Here is a 15,572-nt window from a genome sequence, read left to right on the forward strand (position 1 = left end):
CTGGCAAGGCACAGGGGCAGAAGATCACAGTGCAGCAAACAGGAACCAATGAGCGGAGATGCTGGGCTCTGCAGCAGCAGCAGCAGGCGAGCTCTCCCCCGCAGGTAGCAGGCTCACCATTCTCCCTTGAACCAAGCAGGGCAGGAAGTGCAGGTACCTCCTGGCTCACACACACACACACCCTTCCCAAGCCCAAAACTCCCACGAGAACTTCCCTCTCTCCAAAGAGAGGAAAAAAAAAAAAAAACAAAACTGCCAGGCAGAAGAAATGCCCAGGGAGACTCTTCAGGTGGGGCTAGGTTTTATAGGTTTCACCAATCGCCCAGCCATCAAAAGGATGACCTGGCAATCAGTGTATCCCAGCAACAAAATGGGAAAGAAAAATTCCCCAAGAAAGGAAACAAAATGTGAAACCTTAACCCACAACACTGTTACTGCAGGATAAAGATATGTCACTTATTCGGCTGATGGAAAAGCATCTTCCATGCTTACTCTGGGTACTGAGTGTTAAGTGTACACGGGCAGTAATTATACACTGGCTTTGGCTCAGGGCAGCTTTTGCCCAATTTTTGTATTCCTTGCACTATTTTCGGTTAGCACAACAGCATTTTTGAGCAGATAGCCAAGATCTTGTTCCAAAGGCGTGAGGAGTTTCTTGTTGCATAACACCTGGCTCACTTCCCAAATGGCACCATGCTTTCTTAGGCTTTAAACAGCCTCAAAAAGAGCTGCTCTTAGCTGTGCTCATTACTCACTGGGGAGACCCTCCAGCTCATCTTAGATAGTGTTCCGCTGGTTGTTTGTCTGCCATCTCACCTGGGCAAACTCACAAGGTATAAGTTCGAAGGTGACTCATTACATCTGCACCGTGTCCCTTCCTCAAATGATAACAAAATAAAACAAGGCCATTTTGATGTTACTAAATTAATGCCAGAGCAGGAGTTTTAATGCATAAAGCAGAAAGATAAGTTATGAAAGATTTATCTAAGCTTCCTTACTTTAGTGGCTGAAATGAGACAGTATGTACACACAATGGACAAACAGTAGTTTCATTTACAATGACAGAACTTGAAAATGACAGCATTGGATCAGTCCTTCCATAGATCACAGACCATTACATTTCACCCACTTATCCCTAAATTAAGTAAGGTGCATTTTGTAGTCATCTTGAATCAATTTAGACATTTGCTTTCAAAAATTAAGCAGATTACTAATCCACCTATTAAATTATAGATTTCTCCCATGAGAAGCTGGAACAAGAACCAGTAAAAAATACATATGAAGCCACTAGAATGCATTATTCACTGTCTCCTGATTTCATTTTATAACTCTTGTAAAAGAAATTTTGTCCCCYTTTCCTAATGTCTAACGATTGTAAACAGTAGGATTTGTAGCAGCTCAGTGTGAGAGCCAACATGCAAGTCTAAGTTAGTTCAACATGTATTCTCCAGCAATTTCCCAGCAACAAGGCTCATCTATAGGATTATTTATGTTGTTGCTTTGCTAGCACATTGTGCTCAGTACAGCACATTCACTTACATGGCAAGCAGCTCTCTCCACTTGGCTGAAGTACCTTTGCCAACCTTAAGTCCACAGCCCACTTAATCTTTGTTAATTATAAACTGTGAGATACCACTGCAGACCTGGATAGCATCCTGCGGAAGCAGGAATTTGGCCAATGAAAGAGTAGATTTTCTTTGTAGTCTTCACTGAGCTTTGCTGACAGCCACTGCGGCATAAGATCAAAGGCAGCAGGATCCAAGGTGTTTTTAGCAGTGCAGAGCTGGCTTGCTTCTAGGCAGAGCTGCCCACCATGTGCTGGAGAAACCAGGTACCACCTCCCGTGTTCATTGTCTGGTTCCAAACACATGGGTCCACTCCACCCGGACATAGTGCAGCGTGGAAATTTTGTGAGTCCTACTCCAGTCATGAATTTTGACATGAGATCAAGCMCCCTTTGTTTATACAAAAGTTCTATGCTGACCCTTCTGGAAGTATTAGGTATACATTTTGTTCAGTATCACTGTCTCTGACCCCAAGCCTCCTCAACTGCAAAACCCCAAACAAGTGTGAGCCCCATAAGCCTTGTCATTCAGTCATGGAGAGTGCAGAAGAAAAGAAGTAAGAGCTAAAAAAGCCTTTTCTACAATCACCTCAAATTCCCTAGCGCAACTCTCAGCAGGGGTAATATTTTATTTCTGACTGAAAAAGGCATGAGTCTGTCTTCTGTAGCTGACTGAAACAAGTGAGGAATAGTGGGTTGCAGAAGCCTTTCTCACTGCAAAGAGGATGAGGCAAGTATCAGAGAGAAAATAGAAACTAGAATTTTTGCATGTAATGTATTTTTGCTTGGAGTTATACTGAGTACTTCAGTGCCCACATGGACCTAGGCAAACCTGTATTTTTTTAAAGGAGACAGCTTTTGATGAGTTTGCTGCTGAGAGATGAGGAATCTCTTCTTTCTTTCAGTAGATCACTGAGTAAATCATGTGGGGACTTTTGTAAATGTATGTGCATTACTCTAACCACCATGAGCACTCTCAAGTCCATGTCAAGTCCACACTAATATCTGATTATTGGTTGACAGAGAACAGACGCTCCAACTATCTTGTTCTGAACTTAGGACCTAAGAAAAGCATTGTGTTTGAGGTTATGTAGCAGGTTAAGCCTTTAGATTCTGGGAGGAAAATCAGGTGGAGTTAGAATTCACTATGCAAGAAACCAACAGGCTACAGCAGAATCTTCTGTCTGAAACTGTGCTTACTTGAAAGCCAAACAGCTCTGAATTTTTGAAAGCTTTATAAGAAAGAAAGAACATTGTCTTGTTTTTGATAAAGTGCAATCAGCAGAGCCTCCACAGTTAATATGAATTCACTGACCTTCCTGTATATATATAAATATGCTCTTTATATTTGTGTATAAGTAATTGAATTCCCTTGGAGACAAAACTATTACTCARGAAAGACATGTAGCACTCAAATACCTGGATAATTAACACAGTGGTTTCCTGCAGAGAATCCAGCCTGGTTTTTTTCCCATCTCTCAACCCTTTGTTCAGTCTGAAATTTGAACTGATTGATCAAAATTTGCTCAGAATACAGTTTTGGTTGCATCTGAATTTATGTCCTAATAGAAGTTCTGCTTCTATAACTCCTCAAAGCAAGTGGTGAAACTCCCAGTGACTTCTCCAGGTAACTCACTGTAAGATTCCATCCAATTTTTATTAAAGAATGGARTGCAGAATAATATCAAGAATATATAACTTAAAATCAAGATTCCTCTTTGCATGCTTTTATGGTGGTTACTTTGTAGTCCCACAGTGCTGATAGTGTAAAAAATACCCAGTATTTTCCATTTTCAATGTGGACTCCAGTCATGAATTCTGATTAATAATAAGGACATTATTTAGGGGAACTCCTCATCTCACAAAATTCAAAGTAGAATATCATTATGAGACCCATCTGAATGCAGTACTTTGAATAGGATTTCAAGGCARTTGCCTCTGAAAGCAAATTAAATGGATTAAAGTCCAAATTGCTGCAGTATGAAGTTGATAACTTTTCAGTTCTCTTTGTATTACTGACAGGAATTAGAATATATATTTTGCAGCAAGCCTTGCTGGCACATTTGACAGAGGCAGAAAGGCATATGTATGCTAGGGAGGAGAGTTTGGCATATCTTCAAAAAATATGTGGAGATTATTTAATTCCTACTCTTACTAAGTTTAGATATAATATTTAGCACAGGATAAAACAGGAATTAATACATAATAACCATTAGTGATAAAATCCACTATATCTGTGAGTAATTCTTTAGGATGTGAGAGTATCTGCTACAAGAAACTTAGGCCTATTTGATACRAATCAAGCTGTATGGATGATCTGGTGATATGGGACAGATTTCCACAGATGGAATCACCTTGATTGTCAATGAACCAATAGTCCTATTTTCTACCTTGCTGAAATTAAGGCGAGAATATCCAACAAGTTGGAATATCCTGCCTAGATTATTGTTAACACTTTACTTTTGTAATTGCTTGATTTATACTATGAATTTCAATAGCAGAARAGGGTCTGAACTCAGAATGCTCTTTTCTTGGTTTGAGTTTGTGTTCATGCAATTTTCCCCATGTTTGTATACCCTTATTCTGTAACTTCAAGCAAATTCAGACCTTCTGACCTAATTTGTTAATACAAATACCTAATTTGTTYTTTAAAATAATTCTACTTTGGACTTTAAAACTATTTTCTATATTAATTTATTCTTAATTTACATGCGGTATTTCCTGATCAAATTAAATAAAATTATTTTTATCTGTTACCGTAARAGCAAAGTATTTAAGGAAAGCACTTTAAGCCTTTTTCAAATAGCATCTAAAAATCCATACATGCAATGCTGTGTTGACCAAATATTCTAATTTAAAAACTGATTTAATAATGTTTTATGGGGTTTTGTTATTTTTTCATTATGGTACATTAATTGATATTCATTAAAAAATAAGAGTATACTGATCTTTTAGACCTTCAGCCCCAACCATGTTTGGAAAACTGGGGAAATGAGAGCAAAGTCATTGCAATGCTGTGTTACAGTCCCACCCACGAGCCACCCACTGGGACTCACAGCTTTCCTGTAGGAACCTGAGAGCAGCTTCCTCAAAAATCACGCACCGCCGTCATATAGGGCCTGACCAAAAGTCCATCGGGTCCTGTCTGCAGCTTGGTGGGATTGAACAGGAGCATGTRTTTTCTATCCTGACATTCATCTCTCACAGTGTGGGTGTGCTGACAGCTGCAGCTTCCCCAGATGTAGGAAAATACTCWTTTTTTTTCTGCTTTGTTCCTAGTAATTTTTGGCAGTTATTTTGCTTTTTTCACTGCTCTTGAACACTTAGTTACCCTTTTCCATGGAGCAGCCTGTGAAGAGCTCATCATCCCTGATGGCAATGGCCAGACCAGCATGTGGGTTGTTTACTCCCACCTGCATCTGTTTCTCAGCACACTTCTCCATCTGCCAATGTATGATCTGGTCACATTGTCTGTCATCCCCTGCAGCTGGCCATTCCCCTGCCTGACCTGCCTAACTTCACATCATTAGGAAACTTCCTCACGTCATGGCCTGCTCCCTTGGTCAGGTTAACCTGTGGTTAATGAKGAAGAGTGCCCACCTCTGCAGAGCTTTGGCCACTTCCCCCATTGCTGTGTATATTCCTCATTGTGTTCCTATCCTGTACTGAGTCTTTTATTCATTCCAGCACCTTCCCTGTCTGCCTATTTTCTCTAAGGCCTTTGGAGTGGGATTTGATTGGCAGCCTCTTCAAAACCTGGACAGGGTACCTGCATCTTCTTTGTCAATGTGCCTGTTGACCCCCATCAGAGAACACCAGTGAGGCTGAATCATCTAGTGTGCCCAGCAGATGATGCTGTCCTTTGTGCTGCCCAAGATGTCCTTTCTGACTGTGGCTCACTCTCTTTATCATTTAGCACTCAGTTTCAGAGCTGAGTTGGCAGGTAAATGGCTGAAGCCCTTCCTTCAGGAAGTGGAGGTGAATATGTGCCCCTCTTCAGCAACTGAGTTCACAGAGCAGCGTTACATCTCTCAGCTAGAAGGATTGGGTAACCCACCTGCCAAAGAGCATGTCCACAGGCAGTCCAAGACCAGGGGAACCCAGATATCAGCAAAGCTGGTTGGTTCAGAATAGAAAACTTCCTTACTTATTAGGAAAGCATAAATTGAGGAGGTAATTTTCCCAGAGGAGAAAAAGTGAGGCATTAGGCATTATTCCAGTGACTACAAATACAGAATGGAAATATTTCTTGGAGATGACTCCTAAAATGAGAGATGGAAATACTTGAATGTCTTTGAATCCTGACAGAATCTGGGTGAAAGAGAAGCACGTGGGCATTAGGAGTCAYGGTCCTTTGGCATGCCCAGGAGCAGATTCTTTGGCATCTGATGAGCTCTAGCGGGGTTCGAGGAGGTGACAGCTGCTACAAGCAGCTTTGGCAAAGCTACAGCTRATTTGGAAAAGGAGGAAATGTCCCTTGATGCAGAAGTTGGGCTGAGTGTGCTCTCATTACAACTGTGCAGGAAGGTTGATATATGGAGATTTCTGGCTTCTGAAATGAAATATTAACAGTTTCTCAAAACCAGCCACTGTGAAAGGAGAGGCCATCATTGACAATGGCCCAAGAAAGCTGCACTAGGTRCTGGGTGGTCTGCCAGGTGASAAGTGAATCCCTGAGACTTTAACCYRTCAAAGAAAATGCCTGGGCAACATATTTGAACAAATACTGACATATGAGGTTTAGACAACTACAGTGGTAGTTAGAGAYGTAAATTACTTCATTAATTTGGTACTGCATCTTCTCTTCACAGGATGATGCCTCAGCTGGTTTTTAACAGCTTAGCTCAAAGATCTTGAACACCTAAATAATGCATGGTTCATGTGGTAGGAATGGGGTAAATACCATTGTAGGTTGGAATGGGATAAAAACAAAATTTGAGTTTAAGAGTCTGCTAGTGAGATAAATAATATTGGGTGTCCAGAAAACCACCATCAGAAGTCATCGTGTATGTTCTCAGGTATGTTGGTATTGTCTCCCAGTGATCTCTCCATGTAGTAGACACTGGGTGAAGAAGTCACACAGCATTTAAGGCTGTGAGAATATGCCTTGGGTAGTATCCAGCTCTGATCCCCCTGCATGTCACAGGTTTCTAGAGCTCTAACCATGCTGAGGGTGAGGCACAGTCTCACAGGACTTCTCTCAGCTCCTACTCCCCACTTTATGACAAGCATATATTTTTTGCCAGCTTTACAAACTTGTTCTGTGCAATGCTCAGGCATTTACAAAACATTTGACAGGCTGACAAAATGGAAATACATTCAGGATGTCTCATATGTAATTGTCAGAGAGACCTGTGAGGGTTGTTCTTTTTACTAGATTTTTTTCCAGAAGCCTGACTTAAAGAACTGTTTAAGAATATGCTTACTTTGAAGCACATTCCTAGCCTGGGGAACTTGGAAGAGTTGTGCATTTTCATTAGGTACATGTTTTGGTCCCTAAACGGCAGGACCTTAGYCTGTAAGGGTGATTTTCTCGCTCTGAAGGGTTGGCAGGGGCACCCAGCACTTTTGTAATGCTTCTTTCCCTCATTTGCTGACTGTCTGACAACAGCTAAAGGAGGTCACTGATGACAGCTGAATATGTTCATGTGGTGCTGCGCAGCTGAGTCCATCAGCGTTGTCTGTGGTGGCTTTACTCCCTGTTCCTGACAGCAGTGGTGGAGAGGTGGGACTCATCTCACCCAGCTTCAGACACCCACACCAGAGACACCTACTTCCAGCTTGTCGCCCCAGACTGTTTAGAGCTGGTGGAGAGAAACAAGCACTCAGAGAGAGTGATTCATCGGGCTTGTTTTAATCATCTACTTTAGGAGGAGATAAATCGTGCTATGGAAATGTCTTTTTTTCTGTCTACTAACTATGCAGAAAGTGTAAATCACTGTCTCAAATACACAAGTCTGTGCAGCAGATGTCTCAGACGAAGAAGATGAATGCCACCCTTGGTTCTTACCAGTATCATAATTGTATCCTAATTTTAAGATACACATTGAGGTACAGTGTGGTCCCACAGCAAGCCTACAGCTGTCTAGCTGTGCACAGGAGTCTTAAGACTCTTGTACAGACTTTAAAACAGCCTATTAAAGGTGTTACCTTTAAATGTTTAAAGTTGTAGTGCCTTCCCAAGCCTCTTTTGTTTCATGGCCTTTAGCTGGGACTGTGGAATAAACAGCTCAGGTATAGATGTCCCTACTGCAGTTATCTGAAGTCAAATGAGCAGGGTCTTAGCCATAACAGAGGAAAGAGAATGACTTCTGTTTTCTGGGGCTGGGGATCTCCGTGGGTAGGGGCATTGGCAGTAGCTTTGGAAAGTATTTCCTTCCTTTGCTTCTGAATGCCATGGAAGAGAGGTTGGACTGAAAGGGAGGGAGGAGGAATGCTTCCATTTTGGATTATGAAAGAAGAAAATGAATGAACAAAAGGAACAGTGAAAAACCAAAATTAGTAAAAGCAAGATAGGCATTTTTCCTCTGCTGAAAGAAGCAATGGAAGCAGCCCATTAAAAGTCTGCAGAAACAAATTTCTTCAATGTCCTGCATCATCGATTCTGAAAAGACATTTTGCCATCTTTAAATTTATGTGTATTCTGTTGTCAGCTGACTCTTGCACAGCGTTAGAGACAGAAGCTTTGCAGCCATGTGTGGGTTTAATGTCACCCCATCTGTGCTACTGTGGTTTGGGTGAGGAAAATGTCCCAGGTAGAGACACAGGGACTAGACAAGGAAAACTACAGCTCAGGGTTTTGTGTTTGCCAGCTGGCAGGCAAGTGCCCAGCACAGTAAAGTAGAGGATGAGACTGCAAGGTTGTATATCATCTGTAGTGCCCGCCATCTCCAGRCAATCTGGTGTTTTGGGGCAGATTATGCCCCAGGTATCTTCCAGGTCAGTGGCGCAATCACTGGAAAAGGCTGTGCCCATTTGACATCTAACCTTCCAGCAGCACAAGCAATCATGAGGACATGATACTGTTTCACTGACAGATACTACAGATACTGACAGTTATCGCAATCTGTTCATCATCAGACAGTGATTTTTACTCCTATCATCAGGAAATCCATCCATATCTCCAGTGTGAGTGTGTAAATGCATCAAAAGAATAAGCATCCCTAGAAAGTTACCTTTCCAGGTGCAAGGTCACTTTAGAAATTTTGCATGCAGTATTGTCTATTGCTGAAAGCAAATGTTTCTGTTAGTGTGTTGAACACAAAATCAAATATACCTGGGCAGGTAATTTTGTCTATGCAGCAGAGACATGAGTAAAGTTCAGCTTTAGGGACTAATTGCCATGGAACAGAGTAGAAAGCAGTGAAATTTGTGCAAGCTGTGCAGATGAACTGCTGACTCTTGTGTATGTGCACAGTACAAGGAGGACCTCAGCAGGTGGCTTCAGCCCTTCATGGGGAGAAGATCTTCACCAGATGTTGAGTGTCTGGTGCATCAGACTGTAGTGATCAATTCTCAGAAAAATTGACACAGCTTCAGTGTTKTGATTCAGAGCACCTACTCATCTTAAAATCCTGTGCACCCTAGTGGCTTTAGGCATTTTACCTAATGCTAGATATCTTCAACAGGAGTGGTTTAAATCCTGGTTTCCTGTTTCCCAGGAAGGATGGGAATGGAAGATAACCCACTGGCTATATTCTAGAATGTGGAACACTTTTGCCTACGTCTCCAAGCAGTTTCAAAAATGTAAACTCTGAGTGCACCTGCATAGACACAGATGCAAAAACTCCTCTTAAGCTCTCGTTTGGTGCACTGGCTGCCTGGATTTGTTTTTTCTGTGCCCAGAAATTCCAGTGGTGCATGGAAAGAAAGATGCTGCAGTTTGGTAGGCTATGTGAAGTGCTTGATATTGCAGTGACAATGCCCAGAAGATCTTAAGCAGAAATGAAAAATCCAGTAATCATTGCAAGACTTGTGTGGTGGACAGCAAAGAGAGTGCTGTCAAGTGCCCATTACATGGTGGGGTTAAAAGAAATGAGTGTACCATTGCTTGGTAAACTGAGCCCTAATGCTGCTCTGTCCACTGAGGAAAGAAGCAATATATTACTAAGAAAATGCTTTCGAATTATTTTAAATGAGCTAAGCATTCACATGCAGCCTTTTAATTTTCAATTCTAGCTTCTTGTAACATTTGGCMGGTAGCTTGTAACCTTTCTATTATGTGTTTAATACAAGGGCATATTAACTTTGGCTTGCTGGTGCATCTCTTGTTATGTGGGAGGCTGCCCACACAATCTCCTATTGAAAACAAGTGGAGAGATCAGCAACATCCCTCTTTCTCTGAAAGCTGCACAAAAAGGCTAGATGTGTMTATCTTTGCTGCTGTACATTCTTTTTAGGTATCAGGCCATCAGACAGAAGCCACAGCCTTTGCTGTTAAAAAATACAGCTTTACCAGGCAAACTAATGGTACTTTTAGCTCAGATCACGCATTTCTTATCTGTAGAGAAATAACTAAATAGTTCTTTCTGTAGAAAGAAACATTTTCTTTCATAATGGAAATATAAATTTAGGTTAACTTGAAATTAGAGATTTTCCATTCCAAATATTAATTCACACCAAGATAAGGAAGGATTTTTTGTTTGGATGTGGATCTCTCTTAGTCTGCCCTGAGTACATATAAATGTTTGGCAATAATAAAGTCTCTCATTGTCCTGGCTTTACTTACATATTTTCATCTTTCAATGCATGCAGTAAATTTCTGGACACTTTTGGAATTGTAAATTCCTGGATTTCAACATGAACTACAGTTACTTCCTGTTTTAGGTGAATGGACCAACTAAACTGCAGTCAGCCTCTAAGAGAAATCACTGCTGAGAGTTGTATGTGGGTGACTGACAACTTCAGTGGCTGTTGAATGGGGTAAATTTAAGAAAGGCAGGTAGAAAGCCCTAAACAGTGGCCTGCTGCTGATATATGCCAGCACATTTTGATCTCTGTGRGAACTCAGCCACCTAGACTCTCTACTCATTCCTTCACAAGCTGTATACAGTATCTACTGACAGCCCTAGGATAGCAGGGCTATAACAATTCATCTTTGAGGATTGAAGGGGCTAGGTCTTTCAGAAGAGAAATTTCCAGCAGATGCTAGGCTCAGTTATAATGGGACAAAGTTCCAGTCCAGTCTCACTTCGTGCAGGACTCGAGTTCAAAAAGTTCAGATTTCTTGGTCAGGGATAGCCTTCAGGGCAGCTTGTGGGTTGGTCTAATTCTTGCCATCTGGCTACAGTCTCCAGAGACCTGTTTTTCCAGGGATCACCGAAATGCCTGGTGATCCAACTCAGTGTCAATCACGCTATTTATGTTGCAGTGATTTTGCTTAACTTCAAGATTAAATAAATTATCCTCCCTCTCTTTTAAGAAACACCATATTCCATAAACTGGCCATTTCCWCATCTTCCAAGACAATAACAATTTCAAGTATTGGTATAATCCCCTTTGCTGCTGTACTCAATACCCARTTTTAAACTCAATACTCATTTTTTCATTCATTTACGCATCCTAACAGTACAGGTTTAAGTGGTGTGTTAAGCCTTTCTACGTACATCAAAGCAACATGTAATTTTCACTTCCATTTTACCCAACAGCTTCTAAATCTAGAGGTGATAATTGTTATTTGCATTCTAATTATGCCTCAGTTCAACTAGAATCTTTGCAATGATCTAAAAACAAAGGACATTCTGTGGCAAGATCCGGTGGGTTACTTTGCTCATAAATCTCCATGTGACTGCAGAAGGACCTAAGATTTGAAAACTAAAATGCAGGATGGATTTCCTTAGTAAGCCATGTGCTTTCTTCTCCACAGGGGATGAGCGCTCCCGGGAGTCTCCAGCCCCAGCCGAAGCACAGATGCAAGCTGGGGCGGAAGGCAGTGGAAGGGCGAGCCGCTGCTGCTGGAAATGCTCCGTGACGCAACTCAAGAAGATTTTCTGGGGTGTGGCCATGGTCCTGGGTGTCTGCTCCTCTTGGTCAGGTTCAACCCAGCTAGCAAAACTGACCTTTAAGAAATTCGATGCACCCTTCACTCTAACGTGGTTTGCAACAAACTGGAACTTTTTATTCTTTCCTTTGTATTATCTTGGACATGTTTTTAAGTCAGCTGAAAAGCAGTCTCCAAAGCAAAGATACAGGTAGGGCAGCTTTCCTTTTTAATCCTGTGGCTCTTGCATGGTGCTCTACACGTAGCAGACATTTTGTTCAAATCAGTCAGTTAAATCAAACTTTTGTTTGCTTTCTTCTCCAGATTTGTTAAGGGATGGTCTGAGTTCATTGTGTGTCCTATTCTGTGCCAGGTGCTGTTATTATTCCTAATTTGATTTCACTCCAGCAGTAAGAAAACCACATTTATTTCCAACACATACAAGTCATGTAATGAAAGTCTGCATTTTCTACAATTATTTATCAAGAGTTTTCTGCAAGCATAGTTTTTCTTCATTAATATCTCTTTCCCCTRCCCACAGTTGACTTCTGTCAGTCTGTGAGTAAGCTAAGTAAGCTTTTTTTTTCCAAGCTCAGGACTAGAGCAGAGCCTTGAATAGCTGAGTAAAAACTACTGCAGTATTTTCCTGGCACTACGCCCTTGACATCAAAGGCCAAGCTCTGATCCCAACTAAACTTGAACTGTTGTGTTTATTTCCGGGAGGAAGCGCAGTCATAACCAAAGGCAGCACTTCGTCTTCAGCACACCTTGTCTTTATAGCAAGCCAAACCCACAGAGCCTGAGCTGCTCATGGAGTGCCCATCCTCCTTGAGAAACTGAGGATGCTCTTGAAGGACTTGAAGGACTGTCTGCCTCTTGCTGAGCCCTCCCTCAGCTCCACTCTGCTCATTTTGGCCTGAGAGGTGTCTGGGACAGATGGGATGAGTCAGCCATCAAGATGTCCCATGTCAGAGAGTTTCCCTGGTACATGGAAGGATGTGAACAACCTTTTCCCCTTCTGTTACACAGTGGGGCTCATAGACTTTTAATGAAGTAGCTCAGAAAAGTAAACAGTAAGAAGTACACATTTCTCAGCTCCCAGCTGTGCAGCAGCAAGGTGGAAACTTACTACAGGGAAAAATCTAAGAAACCAGGGTACTCAGGAAATGCTCTGCTTCAGTTGGCTAGGGTTAAGAAATTTTACTGCTTAGCCATCATTATAGTTTCTTCATCTTGTAGATAATGTGGGGGCTGCAGATAAAGAATATCACTGTTCACTGTTGGTTCTAGAGCAGGATCCAGAAGTTTTAAAAGCATTTTCATTAGTGCCATGTTTCCTGCACTTCAGTCTTCTGATTGTATTTGTTCACAGAAAATGTGGTTGCTTCAGTGATGAGAGGAGTATGGCGGTTACAGAAAGTTACAGTTTAATCTAAAAACAGCAACAARTGCTAGCCTAAAAGCAATTACCTTTGGTTTTAAGAATTCTTCTTTCCATCTGCTYTCAGATAACGTTTTAAAAACTGCTGAATTCTGGGGTGAGCGGTTGTGGTTTGCCAGGTCCCTGGGGTTAAAAACCCAATGCACTGTATTCATTGCTGCCATAAATTGATACAGTTGGTGGGTTTATGTCTTTCATTAATTAAATGAGGGCTGAATTGAGGAGGAGGTGCAAGCCCTGCAGCCTGTTTGGGATGCAGGGGGACATCTATAGCATTAGGCTTGCCCAGGCTCCCGACAGAATGTGTATTTCTGTGTCTGACAAGCAGACTGAATAGGGTTAACTTTGGTTTTTCTTGGTGTCAGGGAAGATGTGTTCATTTGGAGATGCGACTGTGATTCCGAGTTTTGCTGCAGATTTGTTCTGTGGTTTGGAGCAAGTCACTGCAGACCTTTGGTTTCCTTGTACTCTCTGTTCTTTTGGATGAGACAGTCCTTTAGGGAGGAGGGAGGACTCCCCCTTACCATGTGTTTACGTAGTGTCTGCCTYGGCATGTCCACTCTCTGCACTGAGGCCTTTTGGTGGTGCTGGACGAAGAGTTACTGTGAATAGGATTACTGTTTGTCTGCTTGCTCCTTTACAGCTGAGATGTCACATGTATACATCAGTAAACCTGAGCCTTGCAGTCCAGCCTCCCCTCTTAATTGTTCCTCCTTTTTCCAAATATATTTTGAGCAAATGTATAGAGAAAGACATATACAGGGATTTTGCAAATTTGTGTGAGGCATCACCGTCTTCAGGAGAGCTTGCAGTCCAGGTATTGTTGGACATGTTAGGGAGACATTTCGTGGACCTTCATGTAGTTAAAAGAGGACAATTCTGACCTAGAACTATAAAGGAACTGGCATAATCACTTTCTGCTTCTTTTATCTTCACTTTGATCTATATTTTACATATTATCTGAGTTCTCTGGCAGGAATTTGGAACAAGATAAATTCAAAGGTAGTAGTGGGAGAAGGTGGAAATATGATGTCTAAGTCACCTTAGCAATGAGGTAGAAAAGGAAGGGGTTGTCAGATCTTGCCTACAGAGATTGCTAAAATCCACAGGCACCTAATGTTTTTTTTGKCAGCAAAGCTCCCCAAGTACACCTGCACAGCCACCTCAGCAGGCCTGTGCAKCTCAGCCTCCCCTCCGCCTGGCACAGGCAGGGCTTTCACACCGCCCCTTCCTGAGGGCACCAGAGCCAGCAGGTGTACTTTGGGGACCTGCCTGTACAGCTAAAGAGCATGGAAAGAACGGCAACTACCAGGAAAAATGCACTAAAGGCGGGGGGGGGGGGTGTCATAAAATGTAGCAACAGTGACTAGATGTATAGTCCCTCCTACACAGATTATATGGTTTATTACAGTTTTTAAATTCCTGCTATATTGTACCAGTATGTATGCTATGCTGTAAATACACAAAATTTTATGTTTTGTAGTCTCGTGGAAGAACATACTTGTCCTAGACATAAATCAGTTTTTAGCTACACAGATGTTTTTTTTTCCCTTTTTATAGCATGTACAATAGTAATAAATTTGCCACCAGAATTTTGTAGTGCCACATTGAATGTAAGAGCAGCTTAATTCAGTTTCTTTATAAGATTTTGAATATTAGGCCACATTGTGAACATTAAGGATTTATGACTGAACCATATTGCATGATAAGGAACTTGCTGTTTAAGCTGAAGTAACTATTGGAATGTGCACACCATGGGAAGAATCACTCTTCATAGCAAACCAGAACTCATACATTCCCTCCAACTGCTCTATACTCCCTGTGCTGCTCCATCAAATGCCAGGGTTGTGCCCCAGCGTAGACTGCTCAGGAGAACTTCTCCTATGGCTGYTACCAAGGATGTCATGGCACAGAACTGCATGTTGGGAGTGATACAGAGAGCTCTGGAAGTCACCAAAGAGCATGCCAGGGTCAGCATCACTCTCCTACTTCTTGTGTAAGTGCTCACTAGCTTAAAATAAAATTACTGTAACTAAATTATTATTYATTGTCCAGTCCAGAAATAACATATATAATTATTTGTGCACCTCATGCATCATTTAAGAGTACTTCATACTTCTTGCTTCCAAACAGCTTTAGAAAATGACACATTTAATCTGGTGAGGTATCCTCCATCATACCTACATGATTAATTTATGAGGTAACATAAATTAAAAGCATCAGGGCTTAAAACTCCCTGGCTACATGAAAGATTAAATTAAAATCACTCCAAGATATTGCTTAGCTTAGTGTATCCCTAGGCAGAATTAAACATGCCTTCTATAAAGATTCACCCTCTGTGTGCCAAATGGGACGAATAAAGGAGAGATTTGTTCAATTTTTAGAAAAATACCTCAGAAAGCTTMTTTATTTTGATGGCATGGTCTTATCTAATGATTTTAAATTTTTTTTTGAGAAGGAAAAAGAAGGACTTTCAAAAATCGTTTGCATAATTATTTATTTTTTTATCATTTAGATCTTTATTTTTATTTCATGAAGTTTTAGGACTAAAGAAAGCACCAGAAGCTAGAACTAAATCTCTTCTGAAA

The 15,572-nt window shown here is 41.4% G+C and overlaps 1 protein-coding gene across 1 annotated transcript in view; it reads left to right on the forward strand.

Annotated features, from left to right (window-relative positions):
* Positions 1-15,572, forward strand: part of SLC35F3 (solute carrier family 35 member F3) — a 61,606-nt gene that overhangs the window by 4,808 nt on the left and 41,226 nt on the right. The window contains exon 2 of the mRNA XM_057368448.1: positions 11,430-11,754. Within this exon, the coding sequence (XP_057224431.1) occupies positions 11,430-11,754 (325 nt within the window). The remainder of the gene's footprint in view (positions 1-11,429; positions 11,755-15,572) is intronic.

This window comes from Malurus melanocephalus, unplaced genomic scaffold (genome assembly GCF_030028575.1).
Source record: "Malurus melanocephalus ecotype Western Australia unplaced genomic scaffold, MMel_1.1 scaffold_92, whole genome shotgun sequence".
NCBI classification, from domain to species: domain Eukaryota; kingdom Metazoa; phylum Chordata; class Aves; order Passeriformes; family Maluridae; genus Malurus; species Malurus melanocephalus.